The sequence below is a fragment of the Aulostomus chinensis genome, chromosome 7 (genome assembly GCF_037954235.1).
Source record: "Aulostomus chinensis isolate RoL2024-O1b breed Wild chromosome 7, RoL_Achi_v1.0, whole genome shotgun sequence".
Lineage (NCBI taxonomy): Eukaryota > Metazoa > Chordata > Actinopteri > Syngnathiformes > Aulostomidae > Aulostomus > Aulostomus chinensis.
In genome coordinates, this window is record NC_141326.1 from 6,079,170 (window position 1) to 6,101,782 (window position 22,613).

Here is a 22,613-nt window from a genome sequence, read left to right on the forward strand (position 1 = left end):
CTGTGGAAACACAGATAGACTGCGAGGCACCAAGGCCAAACTACAAAGTGGAATTTAGGAGTGGAATTTAGCTGCTATGCTACAGAACTGCTGCTGTAGGATTTTGACAAGTTACTCAGGGCTCATCTTTTTCCTCGTCAGTAGCTTCTTCAGCTTCTGTTCTGTATGTTTTGTTTGAACTTGTTTCAGAAATAAGAGTTGATAATTGTTATTTTTTTGGGGGGACACCATTATTTTAAACTCCTAAAGTCCTAAACACTGCCTTTCTCAGCCAGACTGCTGAAACCTGGGAAAAGATATGCAACCCTCTGAACCCTAAGCAGTAGGAAGAATTCAAGCATACCTCTTGTACAGTAAAAAAACAAAACAAAACCATCAGTTTGATTAGAAACACAATTACACTTATATTATTATAAGCTTTCTGCTAGTGTTGAGGCACTCAAGTCTTTAGTGAGAGTGTTGAATTACTTGGACTGCAAACGTAAGGAGAAATTCTCATTTGACATAATAACTAACTAATGAGATGCCCTGCTGTACCATTACTTTATATTTAACTATTTTTCAAGTTGTTTTTTTCCCTATTTTTTAAAATGACCAATGATAAAATTGAATTTCTGAAATGTATGAGCATTGAAATTTAATTTGTGGCTGAGATTAATTTATAGACATGAAAATGTAGTTACACTGGCGACCTGTCCAGGGTGAACCCCGCCTCTCGCCCATAGACGCTGGGATAGGCTCCAGCCTCCCCGCAACCCTCAACAGGAATAAGCGGAAGACAATGGATGGATGGATGGATGGAAAATGTAGTTACATTCAGTGCATTCAATGCTATTTTCTGCTGTAGTAAAATGTTGTCCTGCAGAGGCTGCTGTTTCTGCCCTGGAGTATTATGCAATGAATGAGGGTTGGCCCTGAAAAGGGAAAGAGGATCTTCAACAGCTGAAATCATGGGCTGCACACCATTACTCTTTACCTGAAACTTTTCTCTTTCTTCCTTTTTCCTTTCTTGCTTTCCTTCCTTCCTTCTTTCTTAACTGATATCTCATCATTTGCAGAGTTAAAAAGGTCTGGAGGGGTGCTTGCACTGTCATTTACTGGCAGTTACTAAGCAGCTGATAAACGCTGTCATTTCAAGAGATTACGTCCAGCATGTGTGGGTACATCCTGCTTGTCCATGACAGCTGGCTGACATTACAGCTTGCTGAACTATGTTTGAAAGGTTCACGTTTTTTATATTTCTAAACCCCCTGCCCTACATAATTTTTTTTAGGGAACACCCATTGCTCTGTATGGTTAATTCACAAGACTTGTCAAAAAACTTTATTTCCTTAATAAAACACATCTATTGAAACCTGTGTGTTCAACCAAAACTTTAAATGACATACATTATTAACAAATGGCTGGCAAATTATCAAAAGGGTCATATAAAAAGTTAGCTACTTCCTCTTGTCCTAATTGTGTCCACCCTCTCCTCTTTCCTGCTCCTCCCTGCTGACCTCAAGTGCAGAATCAAAGACACTGGTGCTCTGCAATTAGTCTGCACCCTGTGGGCCTCTGTCCAGGGGATGAATACTCCATGGTTAAACACACACACACACAGATACACATATGTAAACACAGGAAGCATCATAAGTCTATTACTGGCAGGAAGTTATGATACCCTCTTGCTGCAGCTTGTTTTTGCTGAGCAAGAGACATGAGCATGAATTGAGAGAGAGAGAAAAAGAGACAGACAGACAGACAGACAGACAGGCGTGTGTGTGTGTATATATATGCATATATTTATATAAGTATGTATGTATATGTGTGTATATATATGCATATATGTATATATTTATATAAGTATGTATGTATATATGTATATGTGTGTATATAGATGCATGTATGTATATATATTTATATAAGTATGTATGTATATATGTGTGTGTATATATGTATAGATGTATAGCTACACATACCTAATAAATAAATAAATAAATATTTATAATATCCAGCTTCCTCCCACCGTCCAAAGACATGCAATTTGGGGACTAGGCTGATTGAATTCTCTAAATTGACCGTATATTTTTATATATTATACATGTTTTTTAAATAAATATGTTTATTGATTTTTGAACTTGATTTATCATTCATCCAACAATGATTTGTTCCATCTTTTAAGTATTTTAAACAACTTCCCTCCATCCAGGCAACCCTGAACATGGAGCCATCAGTTTAAGGAAACAGTGATAATTTAATCTTGTGGAAAATGAAAATGAAAAAAAAAACACAAAAAAACAATGTGTAGAGCATGCCTGCATGTCAACTGGTAAAAGTGGATACATAGATAATCAACTGAAATCAATAGGAGAGAGAGAAAAAAGGGAGAGAAACATATATATGCACAGAATATACATATGTTTATATAAAAATAAGAAAAAGAGAAAATGTATATATGTAAAGTTGATAAGAAACAGGAGTTAATACTAAAACCTGAATAAAATCTAAAATAAAGTTTAAAGGTTACAGCTTTACTTGGTAGATGTTATATTTAAGGAGGTAGGAGATCAGGTCTTGATTTGAAATGTATGATAAATGAATTCAATATGTAATGAAAAATAAGATTTTTTTTGTTTGATTGTGTATGCAAGTCTTTCAATCAATAAGCAAGAAGAAAGTTCATATATAGCTGTTTTAAGCAAAGTCTTGATCACCTTTTTTTCCAGAAACATTTTGTGAACACTCTCCTCGTACTAGAGAGGAATTGGTGGAAATGAATATAAAAAATTGGGAAGAACATTAATTTTAATAATATTGAGTCTGCCAATTATTGTAAGGGGGGGTCATCCATCTATCTAAACTTTAATTTATCTGAGTAACAACGAGGCCATAATTACATGGGGTCATATTTTTAATTTGAGGTTTAATGATAATTCCTAAATATTTGAACCCAAATCTAGCTACCATGAATGATTGCTGCATTGTTGGATTAATTATTTCTTGCCCTTTGAGAATAAGTATTGATGATTTTGCCTGATTGACCTTAAAGCCTGAGAATGTTCCAAATTGACCGATCAGATTAACCTCTTCCACTCACAGCATATTTTCAGGGAAAAAAAGCCTAAAAAGACATACCCATAGTAAATGTGTAATTACTACACTTTACTAAAGGTTATATGCATGTTCTTGGTGTCCTTGGACATCTAGAGACTTCAGAGAATGTGTTCCAAGTGTCAGAAGTGTTGTATCTGTCATTAAGCCTGAGTAAATTGGAATAAACTAGTGGAAAAATTACGTTTTTTTACTCTCACCAAAATATTTTATTTTTTTGACAGAAAAAAAAATTGCCAAATTGTCCCTTTGGCACAATTTGGCACACTAAATTTTAATTTTAGTTGTCTACTACTAACTATTGGAGCTTTTGGATATGAAATTTACCTTGTGCCTCATCATTTTTTATTTTACATTCTGCAATTATATGTCTATATGCAATACAGAATAATGCTGTGTGCCACCCCCCCCCCCCCCCCCCGAACAAAGGCATGCAGAGTGTGCTGACGCTAGGGCCCGGACTGGCTGCAGCAGCTACAGCTGTAGAGTGCTGCACCATCCGCATCCCGCTGTATCTCAAAGAGGATGTCAGCCATGTCCCTCTTGGTTTGAAAAGTTTTCTTTTCCATGGTTGAAATGTTTTTTTTTATAAGCACTTTACTCGCTAGCGGTGCGGAGGACATCCCGAGTGTGCAGGGTGCAGTTCAGCGGTCTGCCTTCGTCTGTGGGGCGCTGCACGTAAAAGACGGCGAGAGCGCAAAGTTTGTGCAGGTTTTATGCTTGAAGTTATATGTAGCTGGGATTTGAAGTTCTTGGAATGGTAGGTGTCGATCGATTCAGTAGCTTCTCCCCTTTCCAAAGACTACAAACACTGCCGTAAAGAAGAAGTCTATGCGACACTATTCAACTTTGATTCCGCAGTGGTCGCAAAATTTAAATGTCCCGATTTCGTACTAAAACAGATTAAAATCACCATAAAAAGGTAACGTTTGCACGAAAACAGACACCCTGTTTTGTGAGCATTAGAGTCCAAACTTTGATCGAGAATTGATAGTAAACATTGCCGTCAAATTTCAGTACATTTTTACAGCGCCCAATTATGCACAGCGTTTTCTTCAGCCCGGCGGTGGGCTGATCGGGCCATAAAGGTTAAGCAAGACAGGTATTTTATTTTTCAATTCTGAAATATATAAGAATACATCATCTGCAAATAGAGAGATCTGATGTTCTATTTCTGAAACAGGAATTCCCTTTATCCCTGAGTGATACTGCTAGGGGTTCATGAGTCTTCACAAATGGCAAAGGAGAGAGTTGGCAACCCTGGTGAGTGCCACTTGACAGACCAAAGGATTTTGAAGTTAAATTATTTGTAATCACTTCAGCTGATGGTTCACGATGGAGTATTTTGATCCATTGACAAAATTTAGGACTGCATCCAAATTGACAGAGTACATCAAATAAATAAGGCCTTTTGACTCTGTTGAGTGCACTACACAAATCTGGCCTTTATAGAAGAGCGGAGGAGAAGTAAAGCCATTGCTGAAAGTAAACCATAAGAAATCCCGTTTGCAGTCTGCCAGGAGCTATGTAGGGGACACGGCAAACATGGAAGAAGGTGCTCTAGTTAGATGAGACCAAAAGCAAGCCAGTGTGTGCTTGATATATGCATAGATGTATACATATACGTGAATAGTGCTGTGCGATATGGACAAAACTTTATATCCCGATATAGGTAATTTTATATCCCGATAACGATATATATCCCGATGTAGTATTTTTTCTTAAAATTATGTATGAAATGAATGGAAATTTCTCTTATTTTTTCTCCTTTTATTTATTAGTAATATGTAACACATATTTTATATGTAAAATACAATAAAAAATAAAATGAATAAAAAAAACGCAAATATCCAGTGGACAAATACCATTCAGAAATAAGAATATCTAGTGCAATCAGTAAGTAATAAAATAAAGTGCAGTGGTGGAAGTGGTAGAAAAGATTCGACGTGTTTGAGCGACTTGTTGGCGGCATGTCCAGCATATTACCGTCGTCTGGTCCGTGTCAGCCTTTTTTAAATCCAAACCACGTCCAAACAACAGAACTCCGGTTTGCTTTTTTTGGCACCAGTTCCTCCTCGGGCTCTGTTTCTTCTGTCTCCACCACGCTGACCACGCTCTGCACCGCCAACTTCTCCGTCTCCGCCATGTTGTTTTTGTGTGTGTCCATGGCAACTCAGAGCTCATGCGGCAGCTCCGCTGTCAGTGCCGTAAACGTTGCGAGTGACGTAAAAATGCTACTGCGAAGTACCGGTAGTGTTGCTGCAATTACATTAGCTTTTATTCATACAACGTGTCATTTTAATCATGTGTAACGTGACGAGTTACGTATTACGCGTTAAAATTACGCTATAAACGATGAAGGGCTCTATCGTATGGGTGACACTTTTATATCGTACTACAATATATATCGTAATATTGCACAGCACTATACGTGAGTATATATACATATATACATGTGTGTAATTTTGTACATTATCTATCTATCTATCATCTATCCATCTATCCATCCATCCATCCATCCATCCATCCATCCATCCAGTCCCAAGTTTTGATTATAGAGAAGAACAACATAGGGCTGCACGGTGGTGCAGTGGTTAGCACCGTGGCCTCACAGCAAGAAGGTTCCGGGTTCGAGTCCCGGCTTGGGCGCGGGATCTTTCTGTGTGGAGTTTACATGTTCTCCCCGTGCCTGCGTGGGTTCTCTCTGGTACTCCGGCTTCTTCCCACCGTCCAAAGACATGCAATTTGGGGACTAGGCTGATTTAATACTCTAAATTGACCGTAGGTGTGACTGTGAGTGTGACTGGTTGTTCGTCTCTGTATGTTGGCCCTGCGATGGACTGGTGACCTGTCCAGGGTGAACCCCACCTCTCGCCCATTGACGCTGGGATAGGCTCCAGCCCCCCCGCGACCCTTACTAGTAAGGAATAAGCGGAAGATGACGATGGATGGATGGATGGAGAAGAACAACATATATAACTGATTCCTAGGTTATCATGTTTTCCTCTGTGACGAACTACATCCATCATCCAGTTTTGATCACTGCAAATTTCTACAGGGTGTCCAGTATAAGCATGATATTGCATCCCTTTCTGAATGATAGGAAAGTTTTGCTTCTCAAAACCTTCTCCAAACTTTCTCCAAGTAATCAGAAGAGCACAGGCGCACGCATTTTGCGAACAGAGGCTACTGTAAATGCGCATGTGCACATCTGTTCAGGTCATGACAGGTTAGTCTCGGAGACTGGAAAGACGTGCTTGGCAGAGCAGTGTACTATCTCAGGGTTATAGCAAGGGTTAAATCCCTTTTGATATCTGGATATGTGTGTGTTCTTGTAAATAGTTGCTGTTGTATTTTTTTTAATTTATGCATGTTTCTTTCAAAATCATATTTTTCATCATAACAGAATATGTGTTTATTTCAGTAAAATGGCTAACATCCCACCATGATGGTGCTTACACTGTCAGATTCAAGGGAAAATCCCCCCCAACTCAATATGGAAAGATATGTGTGCTGGAAACCTTATATGATGAGAAACATGTAGGATATCCAAGAATGTTGTACTACGCAAATGCTTTTTTTTTTTTTTTTTTACATTTTTGAAAAAATATATGTACGTTATACTAAGTGAAGGGTGAAGAGCTGATCCACGGTGTCACGGCCGGGACAAAAACCACATTTCTCTGTCAGGTTCAAATATCGACCTGATCCTACACTCCAGTACCCTGGAGTAGACCTTTCTTAGGAGGCTGAGTGTGACCCCTTGATAGTTGGAAGACACCCTCTTGTCCCCTTTCTCAAAGATGAGGACCAACACCCCAGTCTGCCACTCCAACAGCACCACCCTCAATGTCCATGCAATGTTGCAGACGTGTCAACCAAGACAGCCAAACAACATCCAGAGCCTTGAGATAGCCAGGGCAGATCTCATCAACCCGCTGAGCTCTGCCACCGCAGAGTTGTTTCACTGCCATATTCGTATATGTGTGTGTATGTATGTGTGTGCCTCAGCGACTTCTGCCCCGGAGATTGGATGACCAACTGCTACAGTGTGGGCAAGTTGCTGCTCCAAACCCTGAGGCGACGAACGGTTTGCCAGAACCCTTTCAGAGCCAACCGATAGTAGTTCTCCATGGCCTCACTGAACTCCTCCCACGCCTGAGTTTTTGCCATAGCGACCACCATGGCTGCACTCTGCCTGATTACCTCCACGACTGGCCCCAGCAGCCTTGCGGCCGCAGCTTGCTACAGCTGCCTCAACAATGGCAGAGGGATGCGGTGAAAACTCTGCTGGAGGTGACAGGTTATTCTGCCAGGAATTGCCAGCAAACCCTCACGACTCACCACTAAATAATGATCAATGGATCAGCTCCTCTCTTCACCCGGGTGTCCAGAACATACGGCCGCAGATCAGATGAGCTATAAAATTGATAGTAGACCTGCAACCTAGGATGTGCTGATGCCATGTGCACCAATGGACATCCCTATGTTTGAACATGGTGTTAATTATGGACAAACTGCCACTTGCACAGAAGTCCAAAAACCTAACTCCAGCTCTGCCGGAGGTGACAGGTTCTTCTGCGAGGCATTCCCAGCAAACCCTCACGACTCACCACTAAATGGTGATCAATGGATCAGCTCTTTTCTTCACCCGAGTGTCCAGAACATATGGCCGCAGATCAGATGATCTATAAAATCGATCATAGACCTGCAACCTAGGATGTGCTGATGCAACCCAGTCTCATGTCAAAACGTAAAAAGGCTACGTTTGTCCACAGTGCAAAACCTATCATTTCTACGATAAAGGCCTAAAAATTGTGAAATGTGTACATTTTTTTCCCCTCTTCTTTTCTATTGGAATGCTGGTAAGTCATGTGACTCTTTCATGCGGGCATCTCAAAACAAAAAACATGGCGGCCGCTCCCGTCATTTTCGGAGGAAAGTGCCTCATTCCAAGATAGTTTTGATTGAATAAAGTATTCTGATGATATTTCTAGCGAGAAATATGCATTTTATTTTCATAATCTTCGCTCAGTTCTTGTGTTAAATCTTTGGTTTGTTCGTTATTACGATGAATCTTTCACCTCTCGGAAGAGAGTCGTGACAGTGTCACGTTTCTGCTGTTGTTATGGTTCAAACCACGGAAACCTAAATGGCGTTTATTTTATTGTATTTTGTCATTACATTGCGTCGTTATCTGAGTTGATAATATATTTGTGGGATTGTTGATTAATAAAAATAATATAAAACATATTGCCCCAGGAATTACCATCAAAATATAAAATGGCTACGCTTGTTTGTTGTTGTTTGTGTGATTGTTTACTACAGCTGTTCAATAAAAATAATATGAAAGTGCGCCAAGAATTCCATATATCCTCTTCCGTGGAAGTCGCACCCCCCCCCCATTCTTCTGTGAGAAAATCCGGAAGTTATCGCTCACTCCGAGGAAAGAAAACAAACTTATTTTTAATACTTTGTCTTATTAATCAAAAGATAATCAACAAATTAATTAAATTTCTGGATGTTTATTCAACCTACAAAGTCCATTTGTAACCATTATAGATCTAACAATCAGCATTAAGAATATAAACAATGATTCAAACCAATGGGCGTGGTCTGCTGACGTCACATCCGTCACAGAGGCTAACGCATGCACTCAGAGGTGGCCTTTTAGTTCTATCATTTCACGCTATATTTACAGATTTATTATTGAGTGGAACAAACCACACTGATGTCTGGGTTAATCAAGGATATAATTAAAGAAATCCAAACTATTTGGCAAGTTAAATGTATCCTAACTGTTCTTCAGATATTGTGCTGGTAATGTCATGTAATTTCTTTTCAAATGTAACTTTTTTTCATTCTGATGTGTGTATTTTTACTGCTCCAACAAAGCTGTTCCTCTTCTGGGTAACTCAGTCATTCAGGCAATCAATAACTGAATGTCTCTGATGCTGTACAGTAGGTATTGCAGTACAACAACACCTTGATACTTCCTTTTCAAATGTTTTTATTGTGTTTCTCTTATCAGGTGTTCAAAATGATTACAATAACAATCAATAATTGATATTAAGCTTTGTTTCAAACAATAATAATTGATCAGGAAATGAGGCCTGATGACTGAAATAGCAGCTTTGTGCTGTTCAGTGACACCTGCTATAAAAAGGAGTCAAGGCGGTCTTAAAGATGTGAAAATGTTCCAAAGATCCTTCTTCATGTTTGTCCTGAACAAGATTGGTTTCAGGCCTTTTTTCAAAGGAGCTCCAAAAGGCTCACTTCACCCTTTGAGGCCTGGCTGAGACATGAGGCCTGTTGACCTTTGACCCTGTTGCTCTTTAGCTCTCATTTGGCCTCTACAGTGGATACAGACCTGAAACTTGAACTGTGAGGCCTCTCAAATTAATAAAATCATAATCTGGTGGAATAATTCTACAACCCCCTCCCAAACAGGAAGTAGCTTCAGGAAGGAGGTGGGGCTTCAAAATTTTAAATATTGGTTTCTGGCAGAGGTGTGAACTCATCCCAGAAATCTCATCTCATTTGGAGCAACTTTGACCAAGTAATGATGCTTAATTGATAGACTTTACTGGACTTTGCCACGCTCTTTACGGACAGCAGAAAGGACTGAGGGGGGTCAAACCACCACAGATGCGATCCTTATGGAGGACAGAACAACATACTAAAATTTCAACTTCCTAGGTTCAAAGAGAAAAAACTATCCTTAAATATCCCTAAAGAGCAACAGGGTCAAAGGGTCAATAGGCCTCATGTCTCAGCCAGGCCTCAAAGGGTTAAGTGAGCCTTTTGGAGCTCCTTTGTTCTCTCTGGTACTCCAGCTTCCTCCCACAATCCAAAGACATGCAATTGGAGACTAGGCTGATTGATACTCTAAATTGACCGTAGGTGTGAATGTGAGTGTGAATGGTTGTCTGTCTCTGTATGTTGGCCCTGCGATGGACTGGTGACCTGTCCAGGGTGAACCCCACCTCTCGCCTGTAGCCGCTGGAATAGGCTCCAGCCCCCCGGCGACCCTTAATAGTAATAAGCAGAAGACAATAGATGGATGGATATTGAGGGCCAACAAAATAGTCGATACGATACGAAATATGAAACAGGGCTCACAATACAAAATACTCACGATACGAAATAAAGGTAAGACGTACAAGTCATTGCTGCGTCAGTACAAAATAAAATGCTCTTTGCTTTGAAAAAACTAAATATTTGTATTTTTCCCCTCTTCAGACTACAATGCAAATACAAACAAAATTTCATTTAAAAAAAGTCCTTTGTTGTAAACAATGAGGACAACTACATTCTTGAATGAAAAGGAAAACAAATATTAAATAATCCTCAGGGCTGCAGTCTCATCTAGATCTATAAATGTCTGACTTCAGTGAACTGTAATATTTAGCCTTCAACAGGTGCATATTCTTCTATCAAGCTAATAGTGCTTGCTGCAGTGTACAGTGTTGTGTACAGGCATAGTTTGCACACTGTTTTTGTTTTATCCACAATCCTCTCACCATTGCCTTGTCTTTTACATGGGAAGCCAAAATAAGTCCACACAACTGATTTGTGTGATGAGGGAGCGTCCACTACTTGTTTGACCTTGTCTTCCTCCAGACTGAAATAATTGTTTCGCCGCTTCCTTTTCTTCTATGGCGTTGCTACAATGTTCTTCTTCTTCCTGTAATATGTGTATGCGGTAGGCGAGAGGGTAAAAAAAATCATCAGTGTTGGTGCTGCGCAGCGCCGCTTCGCATTTTTTTTTACATTTATTTTTATTTTGTGCGTCTTTGTATTTTATTTCTTAATTTATATTTCATGAAATTTCATGACACAAAACTATATATATATATATATATATGTGTATATATATGTGTATATATGTATATATATATATATATATATGTGTGTTTGTATATGTATATATGTGTGTATATATGTGTATGTGTGTATATATGTATATATGTGTGTATATATGTGTATGTGTGTATGTGTGTATATATGTGTGTGTGTATATATGTGTATATATGTATATATATATATATATACATACATATATATGTGTATATATGTGTATATATATATGTATATATATACATATATATACATGTATATGTGTATATATGTATATATATATGTGTGTGTGTATATACATTTATTTATGTATATGTATGTATAAAGTTTGTGTGTAGTCATTAAATAGGGCTACTTGTTCTTGTTGTTTTTCTTTGCTTGGGCTATAAGATTATGAAAGGAGAGCACAAGTCAGGCAGGAGCCCTGCCATGGTTTGTCTTTGTGCTTGACCATACAGCCTTTTGCTTTGCTCGTGTGTTTGACATCAGATGGTGGTGGTTTGCATTTGCAAACACGCGTGTGTGTGTGTGTGAGAGAGAGAGAGAGAGAGAGATAAACAGATGACGGAGAAAGAAGAAAAACAGCAAATGCTCTTACCACCCCCTCTTTTTCTTTCAGTGCGCGGCCATTTGGCTGTCAGACAGTCCTCAGCAGGGGGAGAGAAGAAAAGAGGGGAGTGATTGAGAAGTAGAGAAAAGAAGAAAGTAGAGAGCAAAAACAGGAAAAGAAAGGAGTGATTAGAGAATAAAGAAAGAAAGATAACAAAGGCAGTAACTGTAATGAGAACAGTAGAAGAGACGAGGCAGCGTCTGATAAAAGAAAGATAAGTGGGAACCAAAAGTGGTCAGAAGTAGAAAGGGAAAGAAACCGCCAGCACTTTTAGAGTAAGAACACTGGAGGCAAAACAGCGGGGGGAGTTGTCCCTCTCCGAAGGCAGAGATCGTAAAGAAAACCCTCCTCCACAGCTGTGAATATTGCAGTCACACACACATTTTCACACATGACAGTACTCACATGCTGCAGCATTCTGCAAACTCAAGAATCCACTCTTAATTGTCTGGTTTGTGGGCGGCATTTATACTTTTAGAGACATACACTCTGCTAGAGTTCGACAAAAACACAGAGGAAATAGGCAGGGCAGCGATGGGCTGGGAACATGGAGACTCCCATTGACTTATATAAACACTTCTCTTGGCTTAAGAAGGTAAGTGTTTGATTTTAGTATGCTTTATTCTTTTCTGGCTTTCATGTATTTTTGTTGTACATTCCCACTGTTGAATTATTGCCTTCAAGGGGAGTTTTTTTTCTTTAGCATTAGACAAAATAGTGAAAAGACATGTCTTGGTCCCTGTGGGGTCATAACTCTTTGAGTGTTAATGTTCTTTTTATGTTATTTTCCAGCAACAAGCTGTTTTCTGATGTAATTTCCTGAAGCTTCTGTGTGTGTGTGTGTGTGTGTGGGGGGGGGGGGGGTGCTGCAAAGGCATGCATCACAAGGACTGTGTTATCAGATCAGAAGCATTACCAATCAACTGGTTGTTGTTGACAAAGCAGCATCTGATTCTGCAGGATTCAATCAACATAAGGGCAACATAAGCTTCAGATAATGCAGATCTTGGGTTTGAGCTGTGTTTGTGTTGTCTTCGAGTAATGAAAGCAGATAATTGTTGATCTAAATCAGTGCCTTACCAGCTTTGTCTGATTTTGCAGATAATGTCTGATATTAATTGATTTGATTGATTTAAATCCGATTTTTTTTCCTATTCTGTTTTTATCAGGCTTGAATGTTCACATTTATCCCTAAAATGTGTGCTGATGGAATTTTCATTTATTTGAAGAGCAGTATTTTAGCTGAGCTCATTGACCTTTAAACTGACCTTCACAGACCATGTGCAGGGATACCTCCAGCTACTCAGGCCTTTTAACAATCTTCACACTGAGCATTGTGTGACATGCTATCCTGAAGCCATACCCAGGGCTTTTAGATGTTTTCATATTGCTGTTTCTGGAAAGGCCTGGGACGCAAGGTTGCCTGCTTTTGCCAGTCCTCACTGCTGTATGTCAGGTGCAAGGTGTGGACAAGGCAGACTAACAGTGAAGTGAAATTAATATGTAAATTCTAGTAATGCACAGCAGTGAAGCTGTGGATTGCAACACTTCATTTCACTCCTCCATTGCAGAGCATGCAGAAAAATCCTGGATTATTTTATCAATGATCTTACATTCGTCCCATTTGTCTCGTCACTTCTCAAACTCCTCTTAACACAAAATAGTTGGTCAGCACAAACACTATTTCAGAAAAAAATACCATTAATCTAAAAGTAACAAATGTTATACTCAAATATTAATATTAAATCAAATATTACATATTTCTGACTGTAAAAAGAACTCCATGATGAAACTACATAGCAGAACACACCCCAATAGCTTGTTTACAGCTTGGATGCACATTTAAGTTACCACTTGTAACATTTAAACTAGTCACAACAACCACTGTGTAGCCAAGTACATAAAATTCTTCATTTTGTCTGTATTGGGCTACCTTTGTTGCCACACAGTTGACACTGTGGAAAAGGACATGCTCCTTATGTAATTAATAGACCTATCCTATGGTTCATGGTATACCTCATTTTTACTATATTTATATTTTTGCAGTTATAAGCCTGTGTGCATGTATGTCTAAGAGTTATGGATGTACAAATGGCTGATTTGGCTGAAATCAGTGTCATAATGATGTGTAGATTTATTTTTTTAAATTTTTGATTTATTTTTATATATCAGCTATATAACTCATACTAAAAGAAACAGCGGGATGGCCAACAGTGCCAGAAAAGACAATTGCTTTGTCTAAAATTGTACACTACAGTATAGTCGCAGTAAGATGGACATTTTTTGTGTTGTCCAAAAACATGGTGCAATCATTATTCTGTTTAAAGTATCACACAGTACCATGTTTGGCAGGAAAATGGCAGAGGGAAGAGTAAATACCAAGCCCCAACCTCTGGGGACCTGTGTGGTGTCCAAAAAATGTAATTTTAATTGTGCAGATGAAAACATGTCAAGTCAACATGGCCGCTGTGAAAAAGGCCTTTGACTTTTTTTTTCTCTTGAGTTTCTCCAAAGGTAAATGCTGGCCTTTTAATCGCAGTTCAATCTTTAAGAAAGAACTCCATAAATAATGCATTAAAGTAATTGCATGAGCTTGTAATGGGTCACAAAAACAATAGGGATCAAAACCTCAAAAACTTTTTATCACTGTATGTCTTGGGAAATGTTGGGGTGTTAACAGATATCAAATCATAAACCAAGGTCAAAGAGAGAAGCCGAGTTGTGATGACAGTTTATATACTAAATGTTCATCCTATGATTAAAGCTTAGTTTAATTGAAAAGGAATTTATTTCATTCTGCAAATCCAGTCAATGAAAATATGTCTCAAGTTCCAGGGACTGACCGCCTCCATTTTTCACACCTTCTGGGATTGTTGAGTGTCAAGCTATGCAGACATGAAATTGAGTCAGTCTTAAATTTGATTAAGGAATGGGGTGGTGTGACAAGACACTACCTTAAGCTAAAATCAACTCTCAAGTGGATTGCGGAAAAAAATGTCTTTATACACGGACATGTTTTACTCAGAGAATTAGCTTCTATTACTGGAGACCAGGGGTCTGCAACCTTTTTTATCAAAAGAGCAGTTTCGCCCCCTCTTTCGTCAAAGAAAAACAGTCTGGAGCCACAAAACACAACACAATTTATAAACTTTTAAATGTTGCAATTATTTTAAACTTTCCCTTTAACAAACACTTACACAATGTTACAACCACTGAATAAAAAAAACAAGTGCAGTGTGCATGAGTGGGCCTACTCTGAAATAAATAGAAGTGAACTATGCAGGCCTATTTGAGTCCTTCCTAGATTTTTAGAGGCATTTCTCTAATTTTCTGATCAATTTCGCCTTTGTTTTTCAAGTCGGAGAATAGATGCTCTGATATTTTTATGAACATGTCTTTGACGTATCCCCGTCTGTGAACAGCTCACCTCTCTTCACGATCTCCTGAGCTGCCACACAACTAGCAACTGTAGCTGACTGTGGAGAGGTGACCCACTTCTTGAACGTGTGTTTGCTGTGTTCAGCTTTCAGTTGCAGTTCTGAAACTGCTTTCTTTTGCTCATCTTCGCTTGGGTATTTTTCAGCGAATGCTGAGTGCTTGTTTGGAAAATGTCTTTCTACGTTACATTTTTTGTTGTTCGATTTGTTTCCACATATACAGCACGCTGGTAATCCAGCGTCGTTACCAGTGAAGGCAAATTCATCTGTCCACGCAGAGTTAAAGTCTCTTTTTTCATCTGAGATTTTTCGTTTTTTACTCACGGTTCCTGAATGGGTCGCACACTCAAGAAGCCGCCTGCAGGCAAAGGCGAGGGCTATAGACGTCAATGTGACGCATATTTTAGTTGACAAATTATTTTTAAAAAAGTTTACAAAATTAGATGTTAAAATAGGCTATATAACCGTAGAAGTAGTAAATAAAATGCTAAAAATAATAATGTATAAATAAAAATAAATTAAGAAATAACCGTTATTCATTTTCATTTTCAAAAAAAAATCATTTTCATGTTTGTTTGTTTTTTTTGTCGACGCCAAAGGGAGCCGCAACAAGGAGGTTGAAGAGCTGCTCCGGAGCCGCGGATTGTCGACCCCTGCTGTAGACAATACTGTCAGTCCAAACAAAGTGATCTGACTTTGTAAGGGCTTTAAATGTATATTTTGGGATTTAATAAAAACAAATACAGCATTTGTGGCAGAGTGAAGCCTCAATTTTCAATGAATGTTGTATACGCTGTGTACTTGGAGTACTAAGACTTCTTTTTGGAAGAAAATGTAGGTGGTGTCCTGCATGTCGTCAGGCATTCCTAGACACTGGGATCATACTATATGTCATCAGAAGTACCCACCCACCATCCTGGCTTCAGTTTTATTATTAATACTTAGAACACTGAACAGCTTTTAAGAAGCTGAAAAGTAGCAAACTCAGTTGCATGTCCTCTGACAGAAGGCTTTATTTAGAGAAATCTTTCTTTCCTGTCAGATTTCAGCTATTCTTGGGTTCATTTTTCACTGCAATATGGAGTCCTGCACCACAATAAAAACAGCCCAACTAAGAATATAAATTAGGAGAACTTGAAAAAAAAGTTCAGTATAACAGTTACATAATAAGATATGCATATAAAAAGTGTGCATACAGTATAAACAACTTTTGCACAAAACGTGCCTTTTAAAGACATTGCCTATAGGTTTTTAGTTCAGAGGGTTGTGTTTGATAAAATTCAGATTCCAATGAATTTACACCCAACAATTCTCCATCAGCAAGCACATCCTGCAACAGTGGCGACGAAAACCTTCCTTTTAACAGGCAGGAACGTCGAGCAGATCCAGGCTGAATGGGGACGGCCTTCTGCTTTGACCAGTTGGGGGGAAAGAGAGCAGGAGAGCGGAGCAGAGACAAAGACAGATAATGGAGGAAGACAGATATACAGAAGGAAAGAGAGGGACAGAGATAAAGAGAGAGAGAGAAAGGGAAGGGACTGATGGACAGACGGGGACGTGAGCAGGTGGAGCTACGGGTGGCAGCTTGAGCCTCTTCAGGTCTGTAGCCTCCTCCAGCAGCACCTGGGATCTTGGATCAGGGGAGCCTGAAGGTTCCGGAGAAGAAGACGAGTTAGTAACGCATATGAGTGTGATTTATATATAACATATACAAGAGGACAGAGAGGAGGAGAGAGAAGCCCAGTGCACCATGGGAGATCCCCTGGAAGTCTAAGCCTATAGCAACATATAAGGGCCAGCTTAAGCTAGACCTACTGTAACTATAAGCTTGATCAAAAAGGAAGGTCTTAAGTCTGCTCTTAAATATAGAGAGGGTGTCTGCATCCCGGACTGAAACTGGGAGACTGTTCCACAGGAGGGGAGCCTGATAGGTGGAGGCTCTGGCTCCAATTCTACTTTTAGAAACTCTAGGAACCACAAGTGACCCTGCATTCTGGGAACGAAGGGTTCTATTTGGATAATAGGGGACTATGAGCTCTGTCAAATATCCTCCTATAAGCTGTTTCTGTGGAGATTGTCAGAGCTGCTTAGCAACTGCTTTTTTCAGAATTTTGTAGGGATAAGGAAGATTTGATATTGATGTGGCCAAAACTTCTGGATCCAGGGTTGTTGTTTTTTTTATGTTTTTTTTAGAAGGGGTTTAATTACTGCCACTTTAAAGGACTGTGGAAAGTAACCAGATAACAGTGACACATTGATCATATCTGAGAGTGAGGTGCTAACTAGGGTAGAGAGTCTTTAAGCAGCTTAGTTGGGATGGGATGTAGAAGACAGGTGGAGGGTTTAGAGGATGAAATTATTGTACAAAGATCATGAAGGCTAATGGGAGAAAAACAATCAATTGTATGTCTGGTCCTACAGCTGCCTGTAGGGTTTCTGAGGCTATAGGTGCCGTGTTGTCAGCTGATGGCAGGAGGAGATGAATTGTCTCTCTAATAAGTAGAATTTTGTCATTAAAGAAGTCCATGAAATCTTTGCTACCCAGGGAAACAGGAGTACTTGGTTCAGTAGAGCTGTGACTCTCAGACTGGCTACAGTACTGAAGATGAACCTGGGGTTGTTCTTGTGTTCCTCCATGATTGCCCAGTAGTAGGCTGCTCTTGTTAATTTAAAATGTAGTACTTATACTTCATGCATTTGTACGAGTAACAACTTTGAGCTTCTCTGTTCTTAAACTGAGAGAAGCAGAAACATCACATTTAGAGCTGCAAAGTAATATTTTACTCTGTTTCAATGTCCTTGTTGGCAGCAGCAGTAGGCTGCTAAGATGTCAGAAACCCTTGACATAGACACTCAAAGACATGATAATCTGACTCCTCAGAGAAATGGAAATGGTGCACACTAACTCATTTAAGCCTTACATCATTTGAAGAAGCTCAGCTTGACTTTCATGTTTTCTACTCAACTAGTAGAATACATGACTTTGTTATAACCTTAAGAACTAGGGAGCTACAAAATTAGTAATAGAACTCATGATCAAAGGCAAAATCTCTTTTCCTGTGTTTGCTTTTATATATATTAGAAAACATCTATATTTACAGAGTCAGGCATGGCTTTCCCCCCTACTTGGCTTTTTAGACTACAGAAAGGAAAAATATTCAAGTCTGTTTGCTTAAGATACTCTGCTATTTCTGGATAAATGGGGGTCAGATGATTTTTCACAAGTCTGTATCATGCGCTTTTGAAAATTAAACGTGTGCTATAACAACTCTTTCAGCAGTCATGCTCCAAGCAGTCCAGGATAGAAGTCAGGTGGAGGAGTGGATAATAGATGCTTTATATTAATTTACAAAATGCCACATACCATCAGTTGACTAAATAAATCTGTAATACTTGTTACAGTGACAGCATAGCATTATTTTCACTTGTGTGATTCATAATTCCCCTGATTTTGCGTTTGTTTTTGTGGATTTTTTGGGAGAATCAATAACATCCATGCTTTTCTACATTCACAAGCCTGTCATAGCAAGACTAGGCCAAACAAACAAACAAACAAAACCATGATTATATGGCTGGATGGTGTGTGGTAAGTTCTCAACACTGTGTGTTGTCACAGCAGGGTCCATTGTGCCTGTGAAATTAACCTGCAAATTTGGTGGCGGTCCCAGTAATAGTTTTTGTTTGTTTAAATTTCAACTGTGTGATACTGTCCCTGACCCCCCCCCCCCCCCAAAAAAAACAAAAAAAACAAAACAGTTCTTGACAGATCAATAGACCCCTGCCGATTAATGCAATGGAGACCCATCAAATATTATTTGCACATTCTTTCTTTTTTAATTCAGGTCGGTAAATTTCATGGGGTAGTCAATGAAATAACAGTGGCCTAATTGTTAGTTATGTGAACTTGTGACTGGTGGGTTGTTAATTCAGTATTCAGGACTGTCACGATCAAGAAATAAAGGTGGTTACATTTTCCTTATCCGCAAGACGTATCATTTCAAATGAACAATGCACCCTCCAACACACAGTAATAACAGTTTCATAGTGATTAGGCGGGAAGACAGTTCTACAATTTCATTTGAGACTTTTCAGAGAGATGCCTCATTATTCTGTTTTTCTGCTCCATGTGTTCATGCAGGTGAACCTGTGCTCTCCAGCCAACAATGAAACCTATCAGGAACGACTACTGCGCCTAGAAGGAGACAAGGAGTCCCTCGTGCTACAGGTGTGTGTGTGTATGTGTGTGTGTGTGTGTGTGCGTGTATCTGTTGTCAGTTGGTAGTCAGTTGGTTTTGCAGCTGTTCATTCACCTTTTTTCAGGAAGTGAATGTTTGATTTTCAAAAGTTAAAAACACCTTTAATCATAGAACAGCAACATGCTGACAAGGACTTAATCTTTTTTTTTTTTTAAATACTTGCATGTTTTCTCCCTGACATTCGATGAGGCATTTAGTTTCTTTGGGTTTTATGTCTCAAAAAATCAATAACACAGTTGAAGGTTAAAAAAAAAAAAAAAAGTACTTTCAATTCCTTTGATCTTCTTTGACCTGAATCTTCAGGATCTGTGCCAGGGATGTGACTGTAAGGACTGGTGCCGCACCGGATAAACATCTTTGTTCCTGGTGTGTAATCCTGGAGCTTTAGATAGCTCCTCTTATTTCAAAACAAAACATGCCCTGACACCTTCAAACGATCTGAGCTTGCACATCCATTTACTGACAACTTTTACGGGAACATTAGCGCTACCACTGGGTGAATATATATCTCTGCACCTTAATAGCTAGTTTGAACAGCTGTAATCTTCACAAACTGTCTTTGCATTCCTTCTACTTAAATAGTAGTTTTCAGGAGCTCCTCAGGCTGTCTTCACCTGCATGTATGACTGTTTGTTTTGCACACTGGGTAAAGTGAAGGGCACCACCCGCCTGCAAAACTCTTGCTGTTTAGAGTTGCGATAAAGTCCATATCTCCTTTCCTGCCAGCACCAATCACACTCACCTTCTTGTTACACATGACCCTTTTCATGTTGGCTGTGATTGGCTGACATCCAAGGTGGCTGGGGCTTATTTTCCCAGACAGAAGATTTAATTGGTTGTTGACAGTATGCCCTTTTGTGGTTCTTTTGCTAAACTTTCACCTGCCTCTCGTTCAGAACTGTTTTCCTGATGTTTGTTGTTCCCTCAGTGTGTGCCGGTGTCAGTCTGTGTTAGCATATACACATTCTGTGTTGGGTAGCTGACTTCTTTGTATTCTGGAAAGGAACTTTTACAACCATTAGCATGTGTGTGCTTTAGCATAGCAGAGGTAAGAGCTGACTCCATAACTTTTCATTCAATATTGAGAGCTCACATCTTTACATTGTAGTAATGACTTGTGTTTTAATTGTTCACTTTTCTTTATGATAGGTTGTACTGAGAAATGACTGTACGTGACATTGTCAGCTAATAGCTGACGCATGTTTTTAATGCTTCTCATACACATACATTCAAGATCCTGGTCAGCTCTTTCATACACTAGTTTATTCATTCACTTACTTGTTCATGGATAACCTGGTTATTAGATGAAGGTTAACAGTTTCAACTTGCAAAATCATTTACGTGCCTCCTGTTTGTACCAAAACAGTGTTCACGTTGTCTTTTTGATCTGGATTTTGATCCATCTGGATACAAAAACTTGCAGGAGCTTCATCTTCACAAATGTGCTGTGAGACAGGGCTAGGATACAGGTGCAAAAATCAGAGGAGCCAAAATGAGAGGGAAAGAGAGAGTGAGAGATAGGTATATTTTGGCGGGAATTGAGTGTCTTGTCAGGGAGATTATAGTAAATGTGCAACTGAGATTCCTGAGTGATAGACTACTGTTCAAAAGTGCGTTCTTTTGGAGTTGAGGTATGTTGGGAATAATTTTGGCTGATGTGTGGAATGATGGATGTGAAAGAGACATGGAAATATTGGTGTGAAATCTGTTGTAAAAGTTGTAAAAAAAATCGTGTTCTTTCTGTATTTATGTGTGTAACATTACTGATCATCTTGCTTTGATTCTGTCAGTTTTCTTTTCATTTACCTTCCTTCGTGTGTTAATATAGTATTTGAATGTGTGACCCGCTAGGTGAGCGTTCTGACTGACCAAGTTGAAGCCCAGGGGGAGAAGATCAGAGACCTTGAAAGCTCTCTGGAGGAACACAGACAGAAACTTGCCTCCACTGAGGAAATGCTACAACAGGTAACACTTGCATGTAATACATTGCGACTGTGCAGTAGATATAGCACAACATAATTGATATTGGGAAAAAAAAAGTTCAGAAGTTTGACTTTCTCACTTGTCAGATGTGTGACATACAGTAGTTCACAGGCCCCAGGTGGTTAATTGTACTCTTGTTACTACGGTACAGTATATATTCTAAATTGGCAGACTGGATACACATCATTTCATTCAAAGTTCCTTGGGAAGTGTTGCTCAACAAAAATAGTATCACTCATTTATCGAACGACAACAGGAAAGGGTGTATGATTGCATATAATCATCTCCCCAGAAGCTCAGGATTTATTAATCTGGACATGAGTGGAGGCTACCATCAAATATCACATCAAGCCTCAGTGGAGATGAAAGAGTTTTCCGGGGTCCAGTGTTTTGATTATTCTACAAATTCACTGAGTCAGTATTTCAGGAGTATATATTAATGACTTCAAAATGAATTCACAATTGTGAAATATCCTCAGATTATACTGTAATGGAACCATTTGATGATTTGCTTCTTAAATTACCATGTTATGCTCAGTTTGAGGTTTGTAATTTTATTTTGGGTGTCTACTTGAACATGCTTCAATGTAAAAACAAGACAAAAATATAGACATTCATTTTTTTCAGTGTGAATTACTGCAGCAGCAATTACTGTAACTGTTCAATGCTTAGTTTTATCTCTGGAAAGTCCAGTCTGTTCACTCAGGGCTGTAACATCAGTGTTTGCAGCTGGCTACATTTGTAACTGCTTTTAGTAAAAATCATCAGCACACATTACAGCAGGAATCTAATCTGTATCACCAACCGGTTCCAGCAGGCCACAGTTGTTACAACATCCTCCAGCCTGTAGGAGGAGCCACATTAACTGTGCAACATGCTCACATTAAAACTAAATGAAATAAAAAGGAAAATTCAGGGTTTAACCTAAATTATAGATGTATTCTGATGTTTATGCATACACACTCATGACATGTTTACTTTATGATCAGTATAATTTAAGCACAGTAGGAGGAGGACACATTGTTGGAGCAGATTGTAGAGTAAAACCTGTGAAATAAATTTTCCTTTAAATAGCTGCTACAACATTATACGATTGAATAGGAAATAACATAATAGTAATGCTGAATTGGCTGATTAATTCACAGTTTTGAAACTTAGGGCAAATTTCATGATTATTTCCTATAAGTGAAAGTGTCAAATCGTAGTGCTCATTTGCTTCCACAATCTCGAATCTGTGGTCATTTTATAAAGATGACATCTAAGGCATGTTGACCTACATTAAATGGCTGCCTGTGAATAGTTCGCTCTGAGCTTCCATTGCATTTGGCGAGTGTCAAGATTTGCTAGCAACTTAGTGTGTCCGCTCGCAGGGGC

At 39.0% G+C, this 22,613-nt stretch overlaps 1 protein-coding gene across 15 annotated transcripts in view; it reads left to right on the forward strand.

The window, feature by feature from the left end:
* Positions 1–22,613, forward strand: part of ppfibp2b (PPFIA binding protein 2b) — a 102,056-nt gene that overhangs the window by 32,270 nt on the left and 47,173 nt on the right. For 12 of the 15 annotated variants that reach the window (XR_015116944.1, XR_015116945.1, XM_086208271.1 and 9 more), the window contains exons 4-5: positions 19,139–19,225; positions 21,108–21,221. Coding sequence is in view for 13 of the 15 variants with exons in the window: in XM_086208271.1 (XP_086064397.1) it covers positions 19,139–19,225; positions 21,108–21,221 (201 nt within the window). In the remaining 2 variants the exon portion in view is untranslated. Of the gene's footprint in view, positions 1–11,561; positions 12,159–19,138; positions 19,226–21,107; positions 21,222–22,613 lie in introns of those variants that run through there. The other 3 variants (XM_086208281.1, XM_086208280.1, XM_086208284.1) reach the window with 3 other exon arrangements.